At 46.0% G+C, this 18,322-nt stretch overlaps 1 protein-coding gene across 1 annotated transcript in view; it reads left to right on the forward strand.

Annotated features, from left to right (window-relative positions):
* The first annotated feature begins 8,495 nt into the window (after nt 1-8,495).
* The window catches only part of LOC144720212 (uncharacterized), a 101,437-nt gene continuing 91,610 nt past the window's right edge, over nt 8,496-18,322 (forward strand). The window contains exon 1 of the mRNA XM_078596726.1: nt 8,496-9,196. Within this exon, the coding sequence (XP_078452852.1) occupies nt 8,499-9,196 (698 nt within the window). The 5' untranslated portion in view covers nt 8,496-8,498. The remainder of the gene's footprint in view (nt 9,197-18,322) is intronic.

Genomic DNA, 18,322 nt, shown 5'->3' on the forward strand with positions numbered 1-18,322 from the left:
GAGAAAAAAACGGCAATCTACACAAGCCCGGTTACCCCTCCCAATAAAACAAAAACCCACGTCTCCACACCTGTGTGTGTGTTTGCACCCCAGAGTACAAGAAGGGACAGGTTCATCCCATGACCCAACTGACCCTGGAGTGTAACAAGCAGCAAAACGATGCAGGAATATGTATGGTGGAAGGAGGTCACTTGAACCGGGCAGTTTTTGAACGAGTCTTTGCAGCCGGGGCCCCAGGAGAGGTGGGCATGAGCTCCCTGGGGGTGCCGGAGGGATCTTGCAAATGGCCTGATGGCCGCGGCCCCTCCCGAGGGACTACAATGCCGAGCCGAGGATGGGAGGCGGACAGTTGTTCATTACTCCGCGGTCCATCCGAGGCCGGCAAAATCGGCGGCACCGGGGGCTTGCTTGGAGTTTATGGATGGAATAACATAACTTCCCTGAGGATTGGGCCCACCGAACATGCGCCCCAGCTCATCGGACTCACCAGACACCTGGCCCTTGGTTAGTGGAGATGAGGGGACATCGCGCATCGGAACAAACGGCTTTAAACAAGCAGGATAGACAAACCACTGTTTGCGACTGAACTGGATACGAACACACTGAGGGCTCAAAACTTCCACGATCTCCACTGGGCTCTGCTATGGTTTGTGTAATTTGGGCGACGTACCCACCGGCACCTGGGGGCATTGGAGCCAGGCTCTGTCACCTGGCATTCACTTCATGACGGATTTGCGGCGGCCAACAAGCCGCTCATTAGCAGCCTGCCGCAATGCTGAATTTCTCCGGGACGCTTCCCACGCCTCAGATAGCCATTTAAGAGTGAGGCACATGGGATCAGTAATATTTTTAACACGCGGCTCTGAGTCCAATTGAACGTCTATAGGGGGGTCTTGTTCCCTGCCATCCATAAGGAAAAATGGGGAGAACCTGGTGGAAGCGTGGGGAGCAATCTGTAAGCAGCCAGAACACCCGGCACCTGTAAGTCCCAATCGGACTGGTCATCGTTAACTTGTTGGCACAACATGGAAGTCAGGGTCCTGTGTAGGCTTTTGACCATCCCATTAATTTTGAGATTATAAGGCGAGGTGCAAACCTTTTTCGTGCCCAATAGATTGGACACTCCCTGCAATAGCGTATAAGAAAAATGCTTGCCCTGGTCGGTCAGGAGGCATTCAGGGGCCCCGTTGTCCAAAATATACCCATGTAAGAAAGCATCTGTGATCATTGTGACCGCCTGGTCTGGCAGGGGCCAAGCCATTGGCCAACGTATGAGGTATTCCACCCCAACCAACAAGTAACGGTTGCCCCGAGGGGTTTTGGGAAACGGCCCGAGCACGCCGAGCGCAACCAACTCATTCACATGAGACGCAGAGATGGACTTCAACGGAGGGTGGTCTACCTTCGCCGGGGGTTTCCAGTGAGAGCACTCAGTGCACCCTTTCAAAATGTTATAAACATTGTCCGCCATCCCAGGCCAGAAAAAATCAACTTGGATGGTGGATAGCTTTTTCTGGACTCCCAGAAGCATTACCTGGGCATGTACGGCCCAAATAATCCTACCACGTAAACTAGTGGGCACAACAATGTTATAACAGTGCGATTCACTGTCCCACTGCATGAGCAGGCCCCCCTTTATAACCATCGGGACTCCCACCGCCGACTCTCCCCACTCTCCTGTTGCCCAACACAGTGCCTCAATTTGAGCAGGGAGAAGTATTCCATTTGGAGTCGACCCCACTCTGCGTGGGTAAGGTCAATTATTTTATCGCATCCTTCTGTTGTGGTGGGAAGGGAAATGCCCGCAGACATCACAACAGTGGGGGTCGAACCCCCGTAAGGGGGCTTACACTGGCCCGACCCCGTAAGGCATGCACAACGCTCGCTCGATGGCAGCCACAACAAGCGTCGGCATTAACGTGGAGAGTTCCCTTTCTGTACACAACACTAAAGGAGTAGTCCTAGAGGACCTCCAACCACCTGGAGAGCTGGCCTGACGGCTGCTCAACCCGAAACACGTACTGTAAAGCAGCGTGGTCTGAGCACACCATGAACCACCGACCATCGAGGTACGGACGGTAACCACACACTCCATATCGTTTACCACTTGAGACAACACAGCATAGATTCCAGTGTTGCTCGCATCCATGTCTAAGATGAAGGGTAGGGGAAAATCGGGGTAACAGAGGGGAGGGGCGTTCACTAGGCTGTCACGCAGCGCGACGAGCGCTGGCCTCCTCCTCTTTTTCCCATCAAAACTTTTTACCTTTGGAGGACAGAAGATGGAGTGGCTTTGCAATGGTAGTGAACCCCGGCACAAAGCTACGATAACAGGATGTGAACCCAATGAAACTTTGCACGTCGCCCACCGATTTAGGCATCTACCAGGTGCGAACACAAGCATCTTTTCTGGGTCTGTTGCTATCCCTGACTCACTGACCACATGGCCGAGGTATCGCACCAATCGTTGCAAAATATAACATTTTTGTGGCTTGAATTTGAGGTTTGCTGCCCGCATTTTTAGGATAACGGCACGAAACCTGTCTAAGTGTTCATCAAAAATCGCCTGAAGACAATGACATTTTCAAAGTATATTAGACAAGCGTCCAATTGGAGCCCAGAAAACACCAGCTACATAAGACGCTGGAATGTAGCAAGGGCTGAGTGGAGTCCCGTCGGAAGCCGATTAAATTTGAACAACCCTTGTGTCATATGGAATGCCGTTTTAGGGCTAGAATCATCATCCAACGGTAGCTGCCAAAATCCCGACAATAAATCGAGAGTGGAAAAAAATTTCGCCCCAAAAAGAGCATCCAAAGAATCATCCATCTTAGGGAGTGGGTACGTGTCGGCAACTGATACTTTGTTAAGCTTGCGAAAATCAACGCAAACCATAAACTTCCATCCTGTTGTTTCACAAGGACTATGGGGGCACCCCACAGACTATTCGATAGGGAGATAATGTCCGCGGCCAACATCTCATCGACCGCGACCCGCACGTGATCTTTCTCCTTAGGGCTTAACCTATAGGGGTTTTGACGAATGGGGGCAGCACTCCCCGTATCAATATGATGCTGCAACAGGAATGTGCAACTGATGTTTTACTTCCATTTGCTAAAAACGTCAGAAAATTCTGAGAAAAGTGCACGCAGCCTGCCTCGCTGGGCATCCGATAACTCGGGGCTTTTGGAACAAAGCGCGTCCACCCATAAGTCATCGCACCCTCCTCTCCGTTCTACGGCTGCCGCAACTCGTCCCATATTCACGTCCCTACCCCCGCATGTGCAGGAATCGTGCCCACCTGGCTAATGGAAGTTTCTATACCTGCATTTAGAACCTGAATAAAGGGTTCTAGGTTCCTTACGACCAAGGTCTGTGCTCCCACCAAAGTCAACCCCCAGTACACCTTATTCAAGGGGACTAATAATATTCTGTCAGTGGTCGCCTCCAAACCCAGCTGCTTACGCAGTCACAGGGAAACTAACATTTGGGCCCTGGGGGGAATTTTAACAGTTATCGTCACTAGGGCTTGGACGGTAGCGTAACCTGTGAAAAACCCCATAGGGGAGGACAGGAACGCCATCCGCCGGCCTGATGGTAACTCAATACAGCCCTAATCAATGAGTATTTTTAAGGGTATCTTACCCAGAAAATCAGTGCCCAATAAGCAGGGTACAACAAGTGATCTAGAGATGAGTCTGGGCCCTGTAATGTGGATGCCACCAATACATACGTCCGCCGAAACCTGACCGATAATGCCCAGAGACCCCCGTTTGCCGCGAAACATGTAACCGCAATGGGATGCAGCGAACACGAAGAGGGTAGGAGGATATTAAAATTAATTTCCAAAATTATGGTTGCTCATGCACCAGTGTTAATCAATATCCACACCTCCACACCTTGAACTGTGCCAACGACAGCCGACGAAGCCGCCGCTGTGGCAAATATACAATGACCCAGTGCTGACCACTGGCTAATTCCCCATGACCACCCATCATTCCACACTACATGGTTTACACTGTCCGCGACCCGACCCGACTATTGAACCCTTGAAATGGACGCTGCGCACAAACGAGATGGGTGAAGTGGATGCAAGAAACGGGTGTGTGGTGCGTCGCAACTCACCTGTGGTGCTGACGGAGTGAGGGGCGATCCGGAGGAGAATGATGACGCCTTGCGTGGTCCTTCCCGTTCGGCACGGCAGCCCCTGGAAATGTGGCCTGGCAGGCCGCATCTGTAGCAGAAGGTGACCCGCTCGAAGGAAGGGAGACGGTCCCCCTCCTCGGGTCCTGTCTCCGGCCATCATAGCTTGTTCGCCACTTGTCATCGTTGCGCAGATCTGTGATGGCTGAACGTCCTTGGGTGCCTCCGTCATTGTGAGAAAACTGGTGCACGCCACCACCTCCACCCGCCGTTGCATGTTAAGGTGAGTTTGTGGGCACCACGTGATTTGTAGTGAAGACAGTCTCGTCGTCCTCTGTGGCAGGAAGAGTGACCTTGGGGTCCTTCGCCAGCCTCAACAACCGCTCAAGGACCAAAGAATCCAAGCCGTCCACATCCATCCTTGGGTAGGCAGCTTGCGCCAGGGCCATGAGCCCGCCGTCGCACAGCGAACTTATGCGTACGTTAGATGGTGGGTCGAAAATACCCACCATCTGCACAAGTGCCTGTTGGAGCATCTCACGATCTTTCGGCGGGATGGCGTAGAAAGGACCCAAAGCGTCGTCGTTGAGGGTAGTCGGCAATGCTCGTAATGCCTCAGCGTCTGTCCATCCTGCTAACTCGCAGGTAGCCGTGAATTGGCGGCGGAATACCGCCCATGCCCCTACTGCCGCAGCGAACTCCTTGACGCAGAGAAGGGTCTTCTTCAAAACTGGCACCTTCGCGTGTAGTTTTGGCAAGAGATTCTTCGGATGAACCACGCCATCTCGCACGGTCATCACTGTGGCATCCACGCGCACTGGCTGCGGACTCGCGCACGTGGGCTGCGACCCCACCATCACCTGTGCATCTCTTACAATGGCGGCTGTGAGCATGGAGTGCACGATCGCAGACTCGCTCGCGGGAGCCAGCGGCACTTTGGTTGTCTCCCCGCAGCGCCAGCCCGCTGCCCCTTTCCAGGGGCTCCTCTAGCCCCATTTAGGCTGCTAGCACGGTAGCGGCCGTCAATAAGTCAGCAAGGTGGGTGTCCCGTGATCGGTACAGCTTGTCGGGCGATGGCGGTGCGGCGAGGTCGGGCTCCTCACGTTGTTCCACCAACTGGGCTCCAGCAAACATCATCTCCGGGACTGTTTCACCCGGGGCTGTTTGGGGAATCAACCCCTCATCTTCTTCGTCATCCGAAGATGTCTTGGTAAGCTGTTTTCTCCTCATAAACATTTTTCTATCCGAGGATAGGACCTAGTAAGTTTCGCACTTTCTGACACCAGTTGTAGTGGGTTCTAATCAGGCACACACCAAGACTGGGAGGCAACACGTTTTATTCTCGAAAACAACCAAGACTACTCAACATTCCAAGGTTAACTATGTGCATTCCGAGCAACTATGTAAATCACAGGTTAACTACGTAAGGTGGTGGCCACCGTTCCTAACCACCTAACCAATTGAACGGAATCACTATATGGTTTAACCAGAACAGCCGACACGTCGTCGTGCCGTCGTGTATGGAGACTTGTTGTATGTGTTGGATTATGAAATTTTGATAAAAAAAATAATAAAAATTCATGAAATTTAAAAAAATTCGTAAATCGCATACATTATGATAATGTGATTATATGCATAAATTATGATGCTCACGGGGATAATCGTATTATTTATGCGAATGCTTGCGATTATGTTAATGTGTGCAGTTATGATAATTAGGCTTAGCTTCGTTATCCAGAGTTGTATCAATCGGGATAAAATGATTATCATTGATTAAACATTTACTGATTATCTTAATGTGTTTATGTTATGTTAGGTCTCCAGTTTCATATCTCATCGCAGGTAACAGCTCCTATGAATAAGACAGTTTTGCATGGACTGCGAAAGAAGCACTCGAACACTTGGTGTTAAGCAATTTTAATTCTAAACAAACACATGACTCTCTAATATGCTAAGGCGAAAGCATACATCAATAGATTCATCGGCAAGATTATGCAATTAACGAAAATGAATGATTAAAACACTTATTCATGTAACTCGACGGCAGCAACTGCTTTGCATGATCAGTTGATATTGAATGCACCACCTTGAAATGGCAACCCCTTTTTGAAACACACAGATAACTTTTTGAAAGTTTTATTCGTGTGCGTGTTGTGTGTGTGTTTTCCCCTTGTAAAATTAATTACATTTTCTTAGAGCCGGGAGTTGTGTCGTTAGCTTGTGGGGTGGGGAAGGATACAACCAGCGGCCAGAGATTCCTTCTCGCTTGGGCGTGGCCGCAGCGAGCCCGTGCTGCTCCCTCTTTCCACTGCTCGATTGAGTTGGTACGACGCTCGCCAACGTGGTGTGCGATGATATCGTCGTCGCTGCTGGACGTCTTGTCTGTTCTCACTGGGTGTTGGTCGATGTGTGTGTGTATCAAACACACAGCGCATTCGATGGCGCTCTCTCTCTCTTGGTGGCAGCTCCAGGCTTCTCCACTGCTGGATGATTGTTGAGTCGGCACGACGCTCGCCTTTGGCGGTGTGCGATGATATCGTCGTCGCTCTCTTTGATCGCTGCCAACTTCACACGGACACTCGCCCTTACTTCAGGCTGTGTTGGCTCAGGCTCTGGACAACGCGGCTGTGCGCGCTCACCGGCTTGGAGCGCTCTGGCGATGAACGATGGCTCTTGTTGCTCATCCACTGCTCATCCTTTTCGATGCTCGCTTGGTCGACGCTTCTACAGGTTGATTGCTTGTTGTCACTTGTCACTCTCTCTTCTCCGTGCTTTCCTTTGTTCGTGCAGCTGCCAGCTTCACTCGCACTTAAACCACACCTCGCCACCTCGTTCTGCGAGAAGCGACACCTGCCATCGGTATCGGTGTTTGCTCCCTCACGACGCTCCGCCAGCCGGAGCACGGCTGAACCCAGCCTCGACCTAGGCTGAACTCAGACTTCTGCGACTCGAACGAACCCTCCTCGTTCCATCTCTCTTCAAGACACGACTCGCCCCAGCTCCCTTGCGAGCCCCGTCGCAACGCCGCGTCGCAAGCCGAGTTGCAAGACTGAGCACGACTCGAACCAGACTGCTTATTCGTGATGTGTGCTTGATGCTTAAACTCAAAAACGTGAACACCCCCTCCTCTCTCTTGGTGACCCAGAGTGTGCTGTTTTACGTCAAGCCCATGTCTGTTTGTGTTTACAACCCAAAACGTAAAACAACCTCTCCTCTCTGCGAGAGGAAAACAAACAACAAGAGAACAGACGCCCTCCATGGGTTTTATGGTTGTCATCTGCCCTCGCGCTGACTCCGGGGAGACAAAGGTGGCCGAGGAGATTTTTGCAATACATTTATGTGGTCCTGTGTGTTACATTTATTCTTGATTTTTCTTATGAGTTCCCTCAGTCTTAGTATATCGTGGTTATTATTCGGTCTATGTTTAATGAATATTTGTAATGATTCTCGTTACATCATTATTTTGAAGGCTTTGCCAAGTTTGGTTATGCGTTTGTTTCCAGGGATTGGTGTTTCATTCTGAGTTATATTTTAATGTCCTGAGGTTAAGTGTAACTAAGTTTCCACTTAAGCTTTCTGGAATTCGTATTCTTTAGTTTTTAGGAAGGTCATGTAGATAGAAACATACAATACAAAATAATATATAAGCGGTGAATACGAGTAATATAAAGGAATATCTAATAACAAGCCCCTATTGTTTGCTGGTTAATTCTTTTTTTAAGTTTCTACTTTTCGTTAAGGAAAACGTTAAAGAAAGCGCGAGTTGCAATAGTTGTTTTTCTCTGCTCTGAACCTTATCCGTGCATCTCCAGACGTCTTGGGAAGGTCAGGCCATCGACCTTTTGTCCATCTGGATGTCTCTGACCTCTCTGTGCTCCAAATTCTTATCGTTTAATGGCCCTCCCCGTTTCACAGATTCCTGGTGTGCTTGTGAGGAGTAGGGCTGTTTCCATTATTTTATTTAAAAAATATATAGATATAAAAACATTTTTTTTTTGGCCTAATTATTCTTAATATTAATAACGAAAAACAGGGCATATATACAACAGACTGAAGAGCGACAATTGAAGAAGACGACTTATTTCCCGGGTTAAACAGCCACGCTCCCTCTCGGGGCTCGGCTTATATTTTCTGTGGCGTGACCAGAGGCGGATCCTTCGCGAGGACTCAGGGTCCACATCACGTGGCCCGCTCACCCCCTTCTGTGGGCCCCCGTGCCCCCTCGTCCGGTCACGTGCTCTCGTGGGTTCACCCAGACTGTCATGTCCTGACCCGACCTCCGTGACATCCGGAATCTGCCCTCCAGTGAACCCTTGTGTATAGTAGACCCACTGCCACCATAGAACAGCCCATTTATGTCGTTACAGATGGATGGTGTTCATCATCAGCAGCGGCATGTGAAGATAATCCACAGCATGAGCAGCTACAGCATTGGAAACAGCTCCAGCAGCAACAGCTACAGCAGCACCAGCTACAGCAGCAACAGCTACACCAGCACCATCTACAGCAGCACCGGCTACAGCAGCAGCAGCAGCAGCAGCTACAGCAGCACCATCTACAGTGGTGGCACCAGCTACAGCAGCACCAGCTACAGTGGTGGCACCAGCTACAGCAGCACCAGCTACACCAGCACCATCTACAGCAGCACCAGCTACAGCAGCGCCGGCTACAGCAGCAGCAGCAGCTACAACAGCACCATCTACAGTGGTGGCACCAGCTACAGCAGCACCATCTACAGTGGTGGCACCAGCTACAGCAACACCGGCTACAGCAGTGGCAACAGCTACAGCAGCACCAGCTACAGCAGCAACAGCTACAGCAGCACCAGCTACACCAGCACCATCTACAGTGGTGGCACCAGCTACAGCAACACCGGCTACAGCAACACCGGTTACAGCAACACCGGCTACAGCAACACCGGCTACAGCAGCACCGGCTACAGCAGCACCGGCTACAGCAGCACCGGCTACAGCAACACCGGCTACAGCAGCAACAGGAGTCAACAGCAAGAAGATCGTCAACAGCAGCTAGCAACGTCATCGTCTATCTGCGGGTAATTGTGGACAACGTCATTCATTGGTTGTTATATGACAGAATCATCATGTCCGTGATTGTGTATGCCTTTTACATGAAATGGTTGAAGAATGTCGAGAGAAAAAACACTGCCAACGTGCATTTTCCTGACTTGTACATTGGTTTAGATTGATTTCGATGAAATAGTTATTTAACTCTGTGCCAAGTAATTTCTTCATAATGTTTTATTGGCTTTTGCTCGAATGACACAACAATACATAACACTCACAGCATATGTAACCATAGTCTTACAAACATAAAATGATTATGAAGGTACAGTTATATATATATTTGGAGGTTACAAAAACATGAAATTCAATACGGGTTATTACGATGGTAAATTAATGTTCAGCCTGTGACTTTTATACCCTTGCCATGACAAGTCCCTCTTATTAATTACGTTCGGATGTTGGCTCATAAAAAAAGATTGCAAGCAAAGGTTAGAGGTATCCACAAAATATGGGATCATTAGGTTTGCATAACTGCAATGCATGTGATATGTCGCCTCTATTAATTACCAACCAAAATAATTAACGACTGAGCACGCTGCTTTACTGAAGCCAGCACTGCATATACCGCCCATGTAAACACCTGACTTACCACTAAGCTATAATTAACATGATACGAAGCACATGATTGAATCAAAAAAAGTTGTTTTGCTACTAGAGCAGGTATTTGACCTTTGCAAAGGTCAAACACCTGCAGTATGAAAGCTTCCTCGGTAAACGATGTATACTCACCTCCAGATGTGTCCTGACAGAATGTGAAGCCCTGTACAGGCACATGATGTATGGCCACATTATATTCCCATTGATTTCGTAATGGGTAATTGATGGCTTTCGTGAGCACTTGTTACAAACTTCCAACTCCACGTTGGCCTTCATTTATATTTGACATTAACGGCAAAGTAATATCCGAGGATGACTGTAGTCGCCGGTTAGCATAAGCACATTTCCAGCAAACATGCACTCTATCTAATGTATTCATATGTTTATGTATGGCCCTATATCAACAGTGTTAGATATAACTGCTCGACCTGAGCTATAAATGCTCTGAAACTTGCATTGTCTTTGCACTGTTCGCCTTTTGGCATTCTCTGGTCCAACACTGTTGAGACAAGGCGATAAAGAAGGCTTTTCGAGATTGTTTCTCCCCACAGAAAACTCGGTCCGCCGTGGCCAGTCCCACCTGTATGCCTTGGTGTCTAAATCTTTTGTAGTATTTTTTTTTATTACTTTAGTATAAATACATGTTAGTTTTGATGTTTTTTCTGACTTTATGTGAACGAAAAGAACCAAAGTCGGCCGTTTACTCATTGAAAATAGGTGAATTTCAAAATATCACGGTCCTGGTCACAAAAGCAAAGTTTGTGGGAAATAATAGCCATTTTCTGTACATAAGCAATTAGGAAATAGCACTTACTACCCAGGAACAAAAAAAATAGACACAGTGTTATCAGAAAATGTTTATTTTATGTTTTTCTGTAAGTATGTGTGGTTAATGCAGACTTGATTCCTTGCAAAAAATACCTCTTGCAAGGCATCATTTTTTCTGCATTTTTTATACTGGCAAAAAAGTCCCATAGATGTATTCATACGTGTGATGTATTTCCAATTCATGCTCCTTTACTGGAATTCCTAACTGTTACAGTGTTCAATTGAGAACACAACACAATTATTGTGCAAAAGAAATCCAATAAGTTCGCGGCTTCAATTGTTCAATCACAAATTAAATAAATAAAAAAGTATAAGAGGTGTAAAAGTTCTCACCCTCAGCTCAGGCGACTTAATTTACTGTCATTATTCAGGATTGCATTTTTATTCAAGACTCAATTACATTTTAACCAAATGGTTACTGTAGTAGCCGCTCGTGGGTGCAAGGGTCACGGGAACCGATTACAGGCAATCTGTGCACATGCAATTCAATGCATGTAAAATGAGTTTAAGTGTTGATCATAAAGCTTTCGGCTGATTGTGACACGAATATGCCACTCCATCCTCTAATCAGAGGCCCCCATTATTATTCAGGTCTAGGAGCTCTCCCATGGACTAGACCAGGGGATCGGCAACCTGCGGCTCCGGGGCCGCATGGCGGCGCTTCGGCTGCCCTCTTGCGGGCAGCCGTTTAAAGAAAAAAGAAAATAAATGTTAAACATAATTTTACGTAAAGATAATTTATTAAATACAGCAGGAAACAGGTCACTTTGGAATTTCTTGGTGACGACAAAATGTACATCAGTCAAACTGTATAGTTAAAGAATAGCTAAGGGGGGCAAAAACTAAATAGACGCAGTTTTTTCCATCACCTATTTTGTTTATTTAAGTCAGAATGTGTTTGCCATATGCTGTATACCTGCTGCTGTGTTTGTGTACAAGTAGCTCTTCCTGTGATTCGGCTCTCGAACTATTTTGGTTAAAGACAAAAACAACAACAATGGCTCTTCTTCTTTAAAAGGTTGCCGATCCCGGGACTAGGTGAAAGCTAAATGACCCTGACATGCAACGTATCATCACCACGCACTTTTCTCTTTTCCATTTCAAGGAGAATATCTCTGAAAGTGTTCTGACGTATCAGGCATGCAGTTCCCGTGTCATTGTGGGTCACGTTTGTGCACCCGAGATTAGTCGACGATTTTCCAAATTCATTTGCATTTTCTGCAAATTAATGTGAACGGAATAGATTCAGGGGTGGGAAACCCGCGTCTCCTGAGCCACATGCAGCGTATGAATCCACCACATGCAGCTCTATCGATGGGGCATAACGTAGAACACGCTATCACATTAGCACAGAATAAGTAATGTCTCCCGTGCTATGCAGAAAACTGTCAAAATATATATACACACTTTTATATACACTTCGCTGTTTGCAGAACTCATGTGTACATTGCGGCTCTTGGTCTCTTACATTGGTGCAATTCGTTTCCCATTTCTGATGTAAACAAATATACAGTGCCGAGAAAACGTTTGTGAACCCCAATGATAATTATGGAAATGTATTTTCTTAAATATCCAAAGGGTTGCTTTGCTGCATTAGGACCTGGTCGGCTTGCCATCATTGACACAACCATGAATTCTGCATTGTGTCAGAAGATTCTACAGGAGAATGTCAGGCCATCTGTCCATGAGTTGAAGCTGAACCGAAAGTGGGTCTTGCAGCAAGACAATGATCCTAAACATACACGTAGATCTACAAAAGTAAGGTTGCATAAGAAGAAATTCCACGTTTTCCAATGGCCTCGTCAAAGTCTGGATCTAAACCCCATCGACATGTTGAGGCAGGACCTAAAGTGAGCTGTCCGTGCAAGGCAACCCTCAAATATCACCGAGTTGTAAGGAGGAATGGGCAAAAATTCCTCAAATCTGACGCGAGAGACTGACCAACGGTTACAGACAACGCTTAGTTGCAGTCATGGCAGCTCAATGGGGGTGTCACCAGTTACTGAATATAAAGGTTCACGTACTTTTTCCCATATAGTTATTGAATGTAGAATAATTTGAGGATGAATAAATGTTAAAAGAGTATCATGTTATGGTGTCATTTGTTTAATCAGGTTATCTTTATCTATTTTAGGACTTGGATTAAGATCTAATAACATTTTAGGTTTGAAATATGTAGAATATGTGAAAATCCTAAGGCGTTCACGAACTTTTTCTCTCCACTGTAACTCAAAGTCTTTGTCAATCCACTGATGGATGAAGGCCTCACCATGCCGCATCAGCCGTGGCTGTTTTTTGAACATACTTCACTACGATGGTCAATGTGTGATGGTGAAGGGTAGTTGCCAGGACTGGTTCACATACTGAAATTAGGCCACTAATGTTAGCTGTGGCTTGGAATCTAACTCTGGTTTTATAGCGCAGTGTGCTAACCACGTCACCATTCCATTCCGCTATAAAGATTACAGAACAGCATTTGTAGACATGGCAAAAATATGTAGATCCTGAATTTCACTGTACGCATACTATCATTCTCAGCAAACAATGTTGTTAAAATAATGTGCTGCAATCAGCTTTTCATGTGCATGTATGTTGAACTTTTTTCGAACCGTACGTAGCCAACTGTGCTAATCGGAGGTGCGGGAGTAAAGGACAACAAACTAAAGACAAAAGCAGTCCTAAAGAAATTAGTTCTCATATGCAATCGCTTTGCAGGCGAATGTTAACATAATAAATTTTTTAGATTAATATGGGCAGTTTACACTGGAAGGTACCCGCCGCAATAGTCAAGATCATCAAAACAAGGCCCCCTCTTGCAGACAGCATTCTCATGCTTGTGTTGTCACATAGTTAATGTGTTCCTTTCATCATTTTAATAGACGTCTAAAAGGGAAATACAACCCCAGTAAGTTAACTTCAATGGGTTTCCATTTGCACACACACACACACGCGCAGAAAATGTAAATCAATTACCCAGCAACAAATATGTCAAAAATATGACTCAAAGTTGTATTTCTGTAGAGCTAGTCTATGAGTGCAACGCTATTTAGTTTCATAAACTTTAGTGGACTAGAATGTTATCTCTAGGCACTGCAGTTAAGATCTGACTGGGTGGCAAAGCGGTTTCAGTGTATGGCTTGAATCAGTACTTTATTCCTCCTGGACAGTGGCAGTGGAAATTATACATAAACCTGAACAGGTGCCCCTCTAACATTGCTTATCCAGAGAATTTCTCCCCATAAAACACATCATGTAAACATCATATGATCATCACAATAAAATAGAAATAACAGCACACTGTTATTGTCTGTGTATCTGTTGCACACTCGAAATGAAGGACGTGGGCAGGTGCTCCAAATCGAGGGCAAGCACATTTATTTATTGTGGTTAATATTAATCTTGGGAAGAACAGCACCGTCACTCTGTAAAATGCAACAACACGTGTGTTACAACTAGCTTTGCGCCCGAGTCGCCATTAACCATGTGGCTGGTTTACACGTGCGGTTATTCAATAACCCTTTTTCTTAAACCCAATTCGACTACTGATAAACCATCTTTGTCTTTGACAATCACATTTGCACATCACTATTCGAATATTACTTTAATCCTAAGCTGTATATCTATCTATACCATCCACTTATATCGATATATTACACCCATTATATGTACTGTATGTGTACAGTATACGTACTGTATCGCACCATTGTACAGCTTACTACTTTACATGTGTTCTATTCTCAATAACATTGCAAGTAGTTATACTCTGGGTACATGGGCATGGTTATAGACTAAACAGTATTAGAGTTAGAAAATTACAATGACAGTAACTAATTACAGTGTGTCATCCCTTTACAATGCACAGTGCTATAACGCCTCTAATTGCATATATCACAAACGAACAATTCAAAGCCAAGCTTAAAGTCTAGAACAAGTCTAGAACAAGTCTAGAACATTTATATAACGATCAAAAACAACCTTTGGGTCCAGGGGCGGTTTCTTCATTAGGGCGATTGGGTGACGCACCACCAATGTCATTCAACCACAGAGTCACACTAGCCGTCACTGTGCCTCTGGATATAGTCCAATCAGCGTCATGTCCCGTTCTGTGGAGTACCGCCTCTTTTTGGGCGATTTCACTCCGGCTGAGAATCGCCCAGAGTGGTCCCATAGACTTACATTCAAAGATGTTTTTTTTTTTTAACGGGGGGCGCTGCAATGCATTCTCTATGGCTTCCGGGAGGGCTCGCACTAACGTGCTTACGTCATCATACGTAAGCACGTTGCATCCAACAATATTATTTGTCGCCACCTAGTGGAATCTTTAATAAAAGAAACTTTAGTGGATTGTATTAATAGTGAGTATAGAAACAAACAAGATGTATTGTAAGAGTCACTTTATTTTTCATTAATATTAAAGAAGTGAAGTTGCCTTTACATGCTTAAGCTGTTAATTTATCCTTTGCATGGGTGGACCTTATCCTTATAAATCATCCAGACATTTGCCCCCCCTGAGAGATTTTGCAGGAGCCGCCACTGTTTGGGTCCTTTACCTGTAAAATGCAACAACACGTGTGTTGCAACCAGCCTTGCGCCCGAGTCGCCATTAACCATGTGACTGGTATATCCGCGTGGTCATTCAATAACCCTGCCAGCCACCTACAGGCCCGACTCAGTCATCACATGCTGCTGTACACACATGCATTGATGCACTGCACAGCACATCAGGACTTTCACAGAACCACACTTTACTCCCTTGTTGCACAAGGATATAATTAAAAGAGTGATCCATTCCTAATGTGCCACATATCGCTGCATCTCTCTGTCTCTGTCCATGTTCGTGTCTCCCTGTACTGCCTGTGTCTCAGTACATGTCTCTGTTGTCTCACTGTGTATGTCCGTGTCTTTTTATCCCTGTGTTCGCCACTCTCCTACGTGTGTTTCACGTGTGTCCGCCTCCTCTGTCTCTTTCTCTGCTGTGTCTCTCTGTCCTGTATGTATGTTGTACTTCTATTGCACCGTACGTATCCAACCGTGCCAATCGGGGGTCCTCTTGTCTGTATGTATGTATATTCGTCTGTGTCATCTCCATATCTCATTGTCTTTTTATTTGGGCATCAGGGAGGCATGAGAGGGGCATGAGGCTGCCAAATGTTGACAATTCCCCTTCGTTTTGTTCTGCCGCCTCTGCCAAAGGGTTTATAAAATGAAAACTGCTTTGTGGGAATTAAACAGCGGTTTTTCTATCGATTGGGTTGCATTGGCTGAAATTTCCACCAATTTCTCAGAGCTATAAACAAAGAGCTGACCAAGTCACTATGATCAGTTAAGCAGGTAGCCACGCTGTAGGCATACAATACGCGATTTTTTTTTTTAAGCTAAAATTACATTTGATTAACTATTATTAGAGCTCCTACAGCCACAACACAAATAGGCCATCAAACCAGGAAATATAGTGTAAGGATAGCAGATAAGAAAAAAGCGAGATGTAACTACCTTGCCTGGTATGCATGGGTCATGGGTTCGATCCCGATTATGACACCTGCTGTATATTTTGTTCACTCTCCCTATGGTCGCGTGTTTTTTTTCCGGGTCCTCCGAGTTTTCCCTCCACATTTAGAAGCATATCTTTAGAGTATTTGGATGCTATAAATTTCCACGTAATAAGCCACTTCGTTGAGCTACCATTTGTGGCCAGTTCGCTTTTAAATAAAGCTATAGAGCTCAGTGGGCCTTACCTGGTAAAATAAAACTCATTTTAGTTAGTTTTACAGTTTAGAATTGACAGGCTTCTGGAACCGAATCGGGTTTTATGAGGTTGGAAAGATGGAATTAGAATTCTAGAGCTGAGCTGTGCAACGAGAGAAAAATATTGAAGCAGCAAAACGCATCACATCCTAGAAAGCATCTGTGAGACTAGGCTCTAAGGAAAGCTGTCTAGGGTGTGGACCAATCAACTTCAAGGACAGTGCACATTATCAGAGTTATGTCTTTTGTTTGTATTATGACTGCAGGTATTGCGGTCTATGCAAACATGACTCCTTGTAAAAAGGTGTCAGTTTTGTTGCCAGATAGAAGGGTAAAAAAACAATTATCATATTTTTACTGGCAAATGAGGTTCCCATAGTGTAGATGCTTGTCCCGAGCTCTCATACTCTGATGGTGCATTGTCTTTGACTTGTGCGCCTTTTGGCGTCATCTGGTCCAACCCATGTGAGACTAGGCTCTAAGGAAAGCTGTCTCGGGTGTGGACCAATCAACTTCAAGGACAGTGCACATTATCAGAGTTATGTCTTTTGTTTGTATTATGACTGCAGGTATTGTGGTCTATGCAAACATGACTCCTTGTAAAAAGGTGTCAGTTTTGTTGCCAGATAGAAGGGTAAAAAAACAATTATCATATTTTTACTGGCAAATGAGGTTCCCATAATACCCTATGATAATTCTGATGTAATTGTGATAACATGTGTAGTGTAACGACTCTGAAGACAAACTCAAGAGGCTTCTCCTTTATTTCCTCACACTCACACGACAACTCGCTAGCACGGAATACAATGCTGGCAGTCTAGCTCGATGGCGCCGACTCGACTAGATAGCTGGCTGACTATCTAACGATGATGATGAAGCGATGACAAAGATGACAGTGACGACGACTCGGACTCTGACCCCCCACGACAGCCCAGAACCCCGTTCCTCGCACCCTTTTATCCCCCCAGCGTGGCCCTGGCTCCACCCTGGCCACGTCCCCTTTCTCGAGCTCTACAGCTTGTTCTGGGAACTCCCAGATGGATTCCCTCTCTGACCCGTGGCCCGGATATTGCCCCCTTGTAGTCACTCCCGTGTATCTGTCTCTCTTTCTGCCCATACTGTTCTCACACCCGTAATTACCACTTCTGGCTAATAGTCAGCGCACTGTCTCTACACATGCCTAGTGAGCGACTTCCGAGACATGTCGAGTAGAAGGCTTCTTGTTTATTAAGAGCACACGGGGCGATAGATTCCATAACGCAGCTACACATAGGCTATACTAACACATAGCCCATCTCCGGCATATTCTACGCTAGCTATCTGACTAGCGCAGCGACGGCGACGGAGAGGGTCTTGCAGAAGATCAACCACGTGGTCGGAGATGAAGAGATGACGACGAGCAGTGATGCAGCCAAGGACCCAGGACCCGCAACAGCATCCGAACCTCTGGTTCGGCCCCCCTTATATGAGCCCCGGCACGGCCAAGCCCCGCCTTTTGCCACGCCCACTTCCAGAACCTTTGAGCAGGTTCCCGGAGCCTCTGGACTGACTCCGCCTTTCACCTTTACTCCAGATACGCCCCCCTTATAATAAGACATTACGTAATACCCCCATAACCGCAATTACCCCTTCAGGATGACAGGTGTCACCCTGTCATTACGCATGTTTATGGATTTAGTTTATGTAATGAATGATAAAAAACAAATATGGGATCATGCTCACGGGCTCTGACATATATTGCTTTCACACTATTTTCTACACCATTAAAATATTTTTCAAACGGTTCTCGAAAATGTCCTTCTAATGGAATAAATGTTTAAATACTTACGTTATTAATTCGAAGAAAATCCCAGGTTATAGATAAATATCGGAGAGTGGAATTGTCTCTGCAATCACAGGCAAAGTATGTGTTTCGTCATTAATAA

This window comes from Lampetra planeri, chromosome 8 (assembly GCF_965212315.1).
Source record: "Lampetra planeri chromosome 8, kcLamPlan1.2.h2, whole genome shotgun sequence".
NCBI lineage: Eukaryota > Metazoa > Chordata > Hyperoartia > Petromyzontiformes > Petromyzontidae > Lampetra > Lampetra planeri.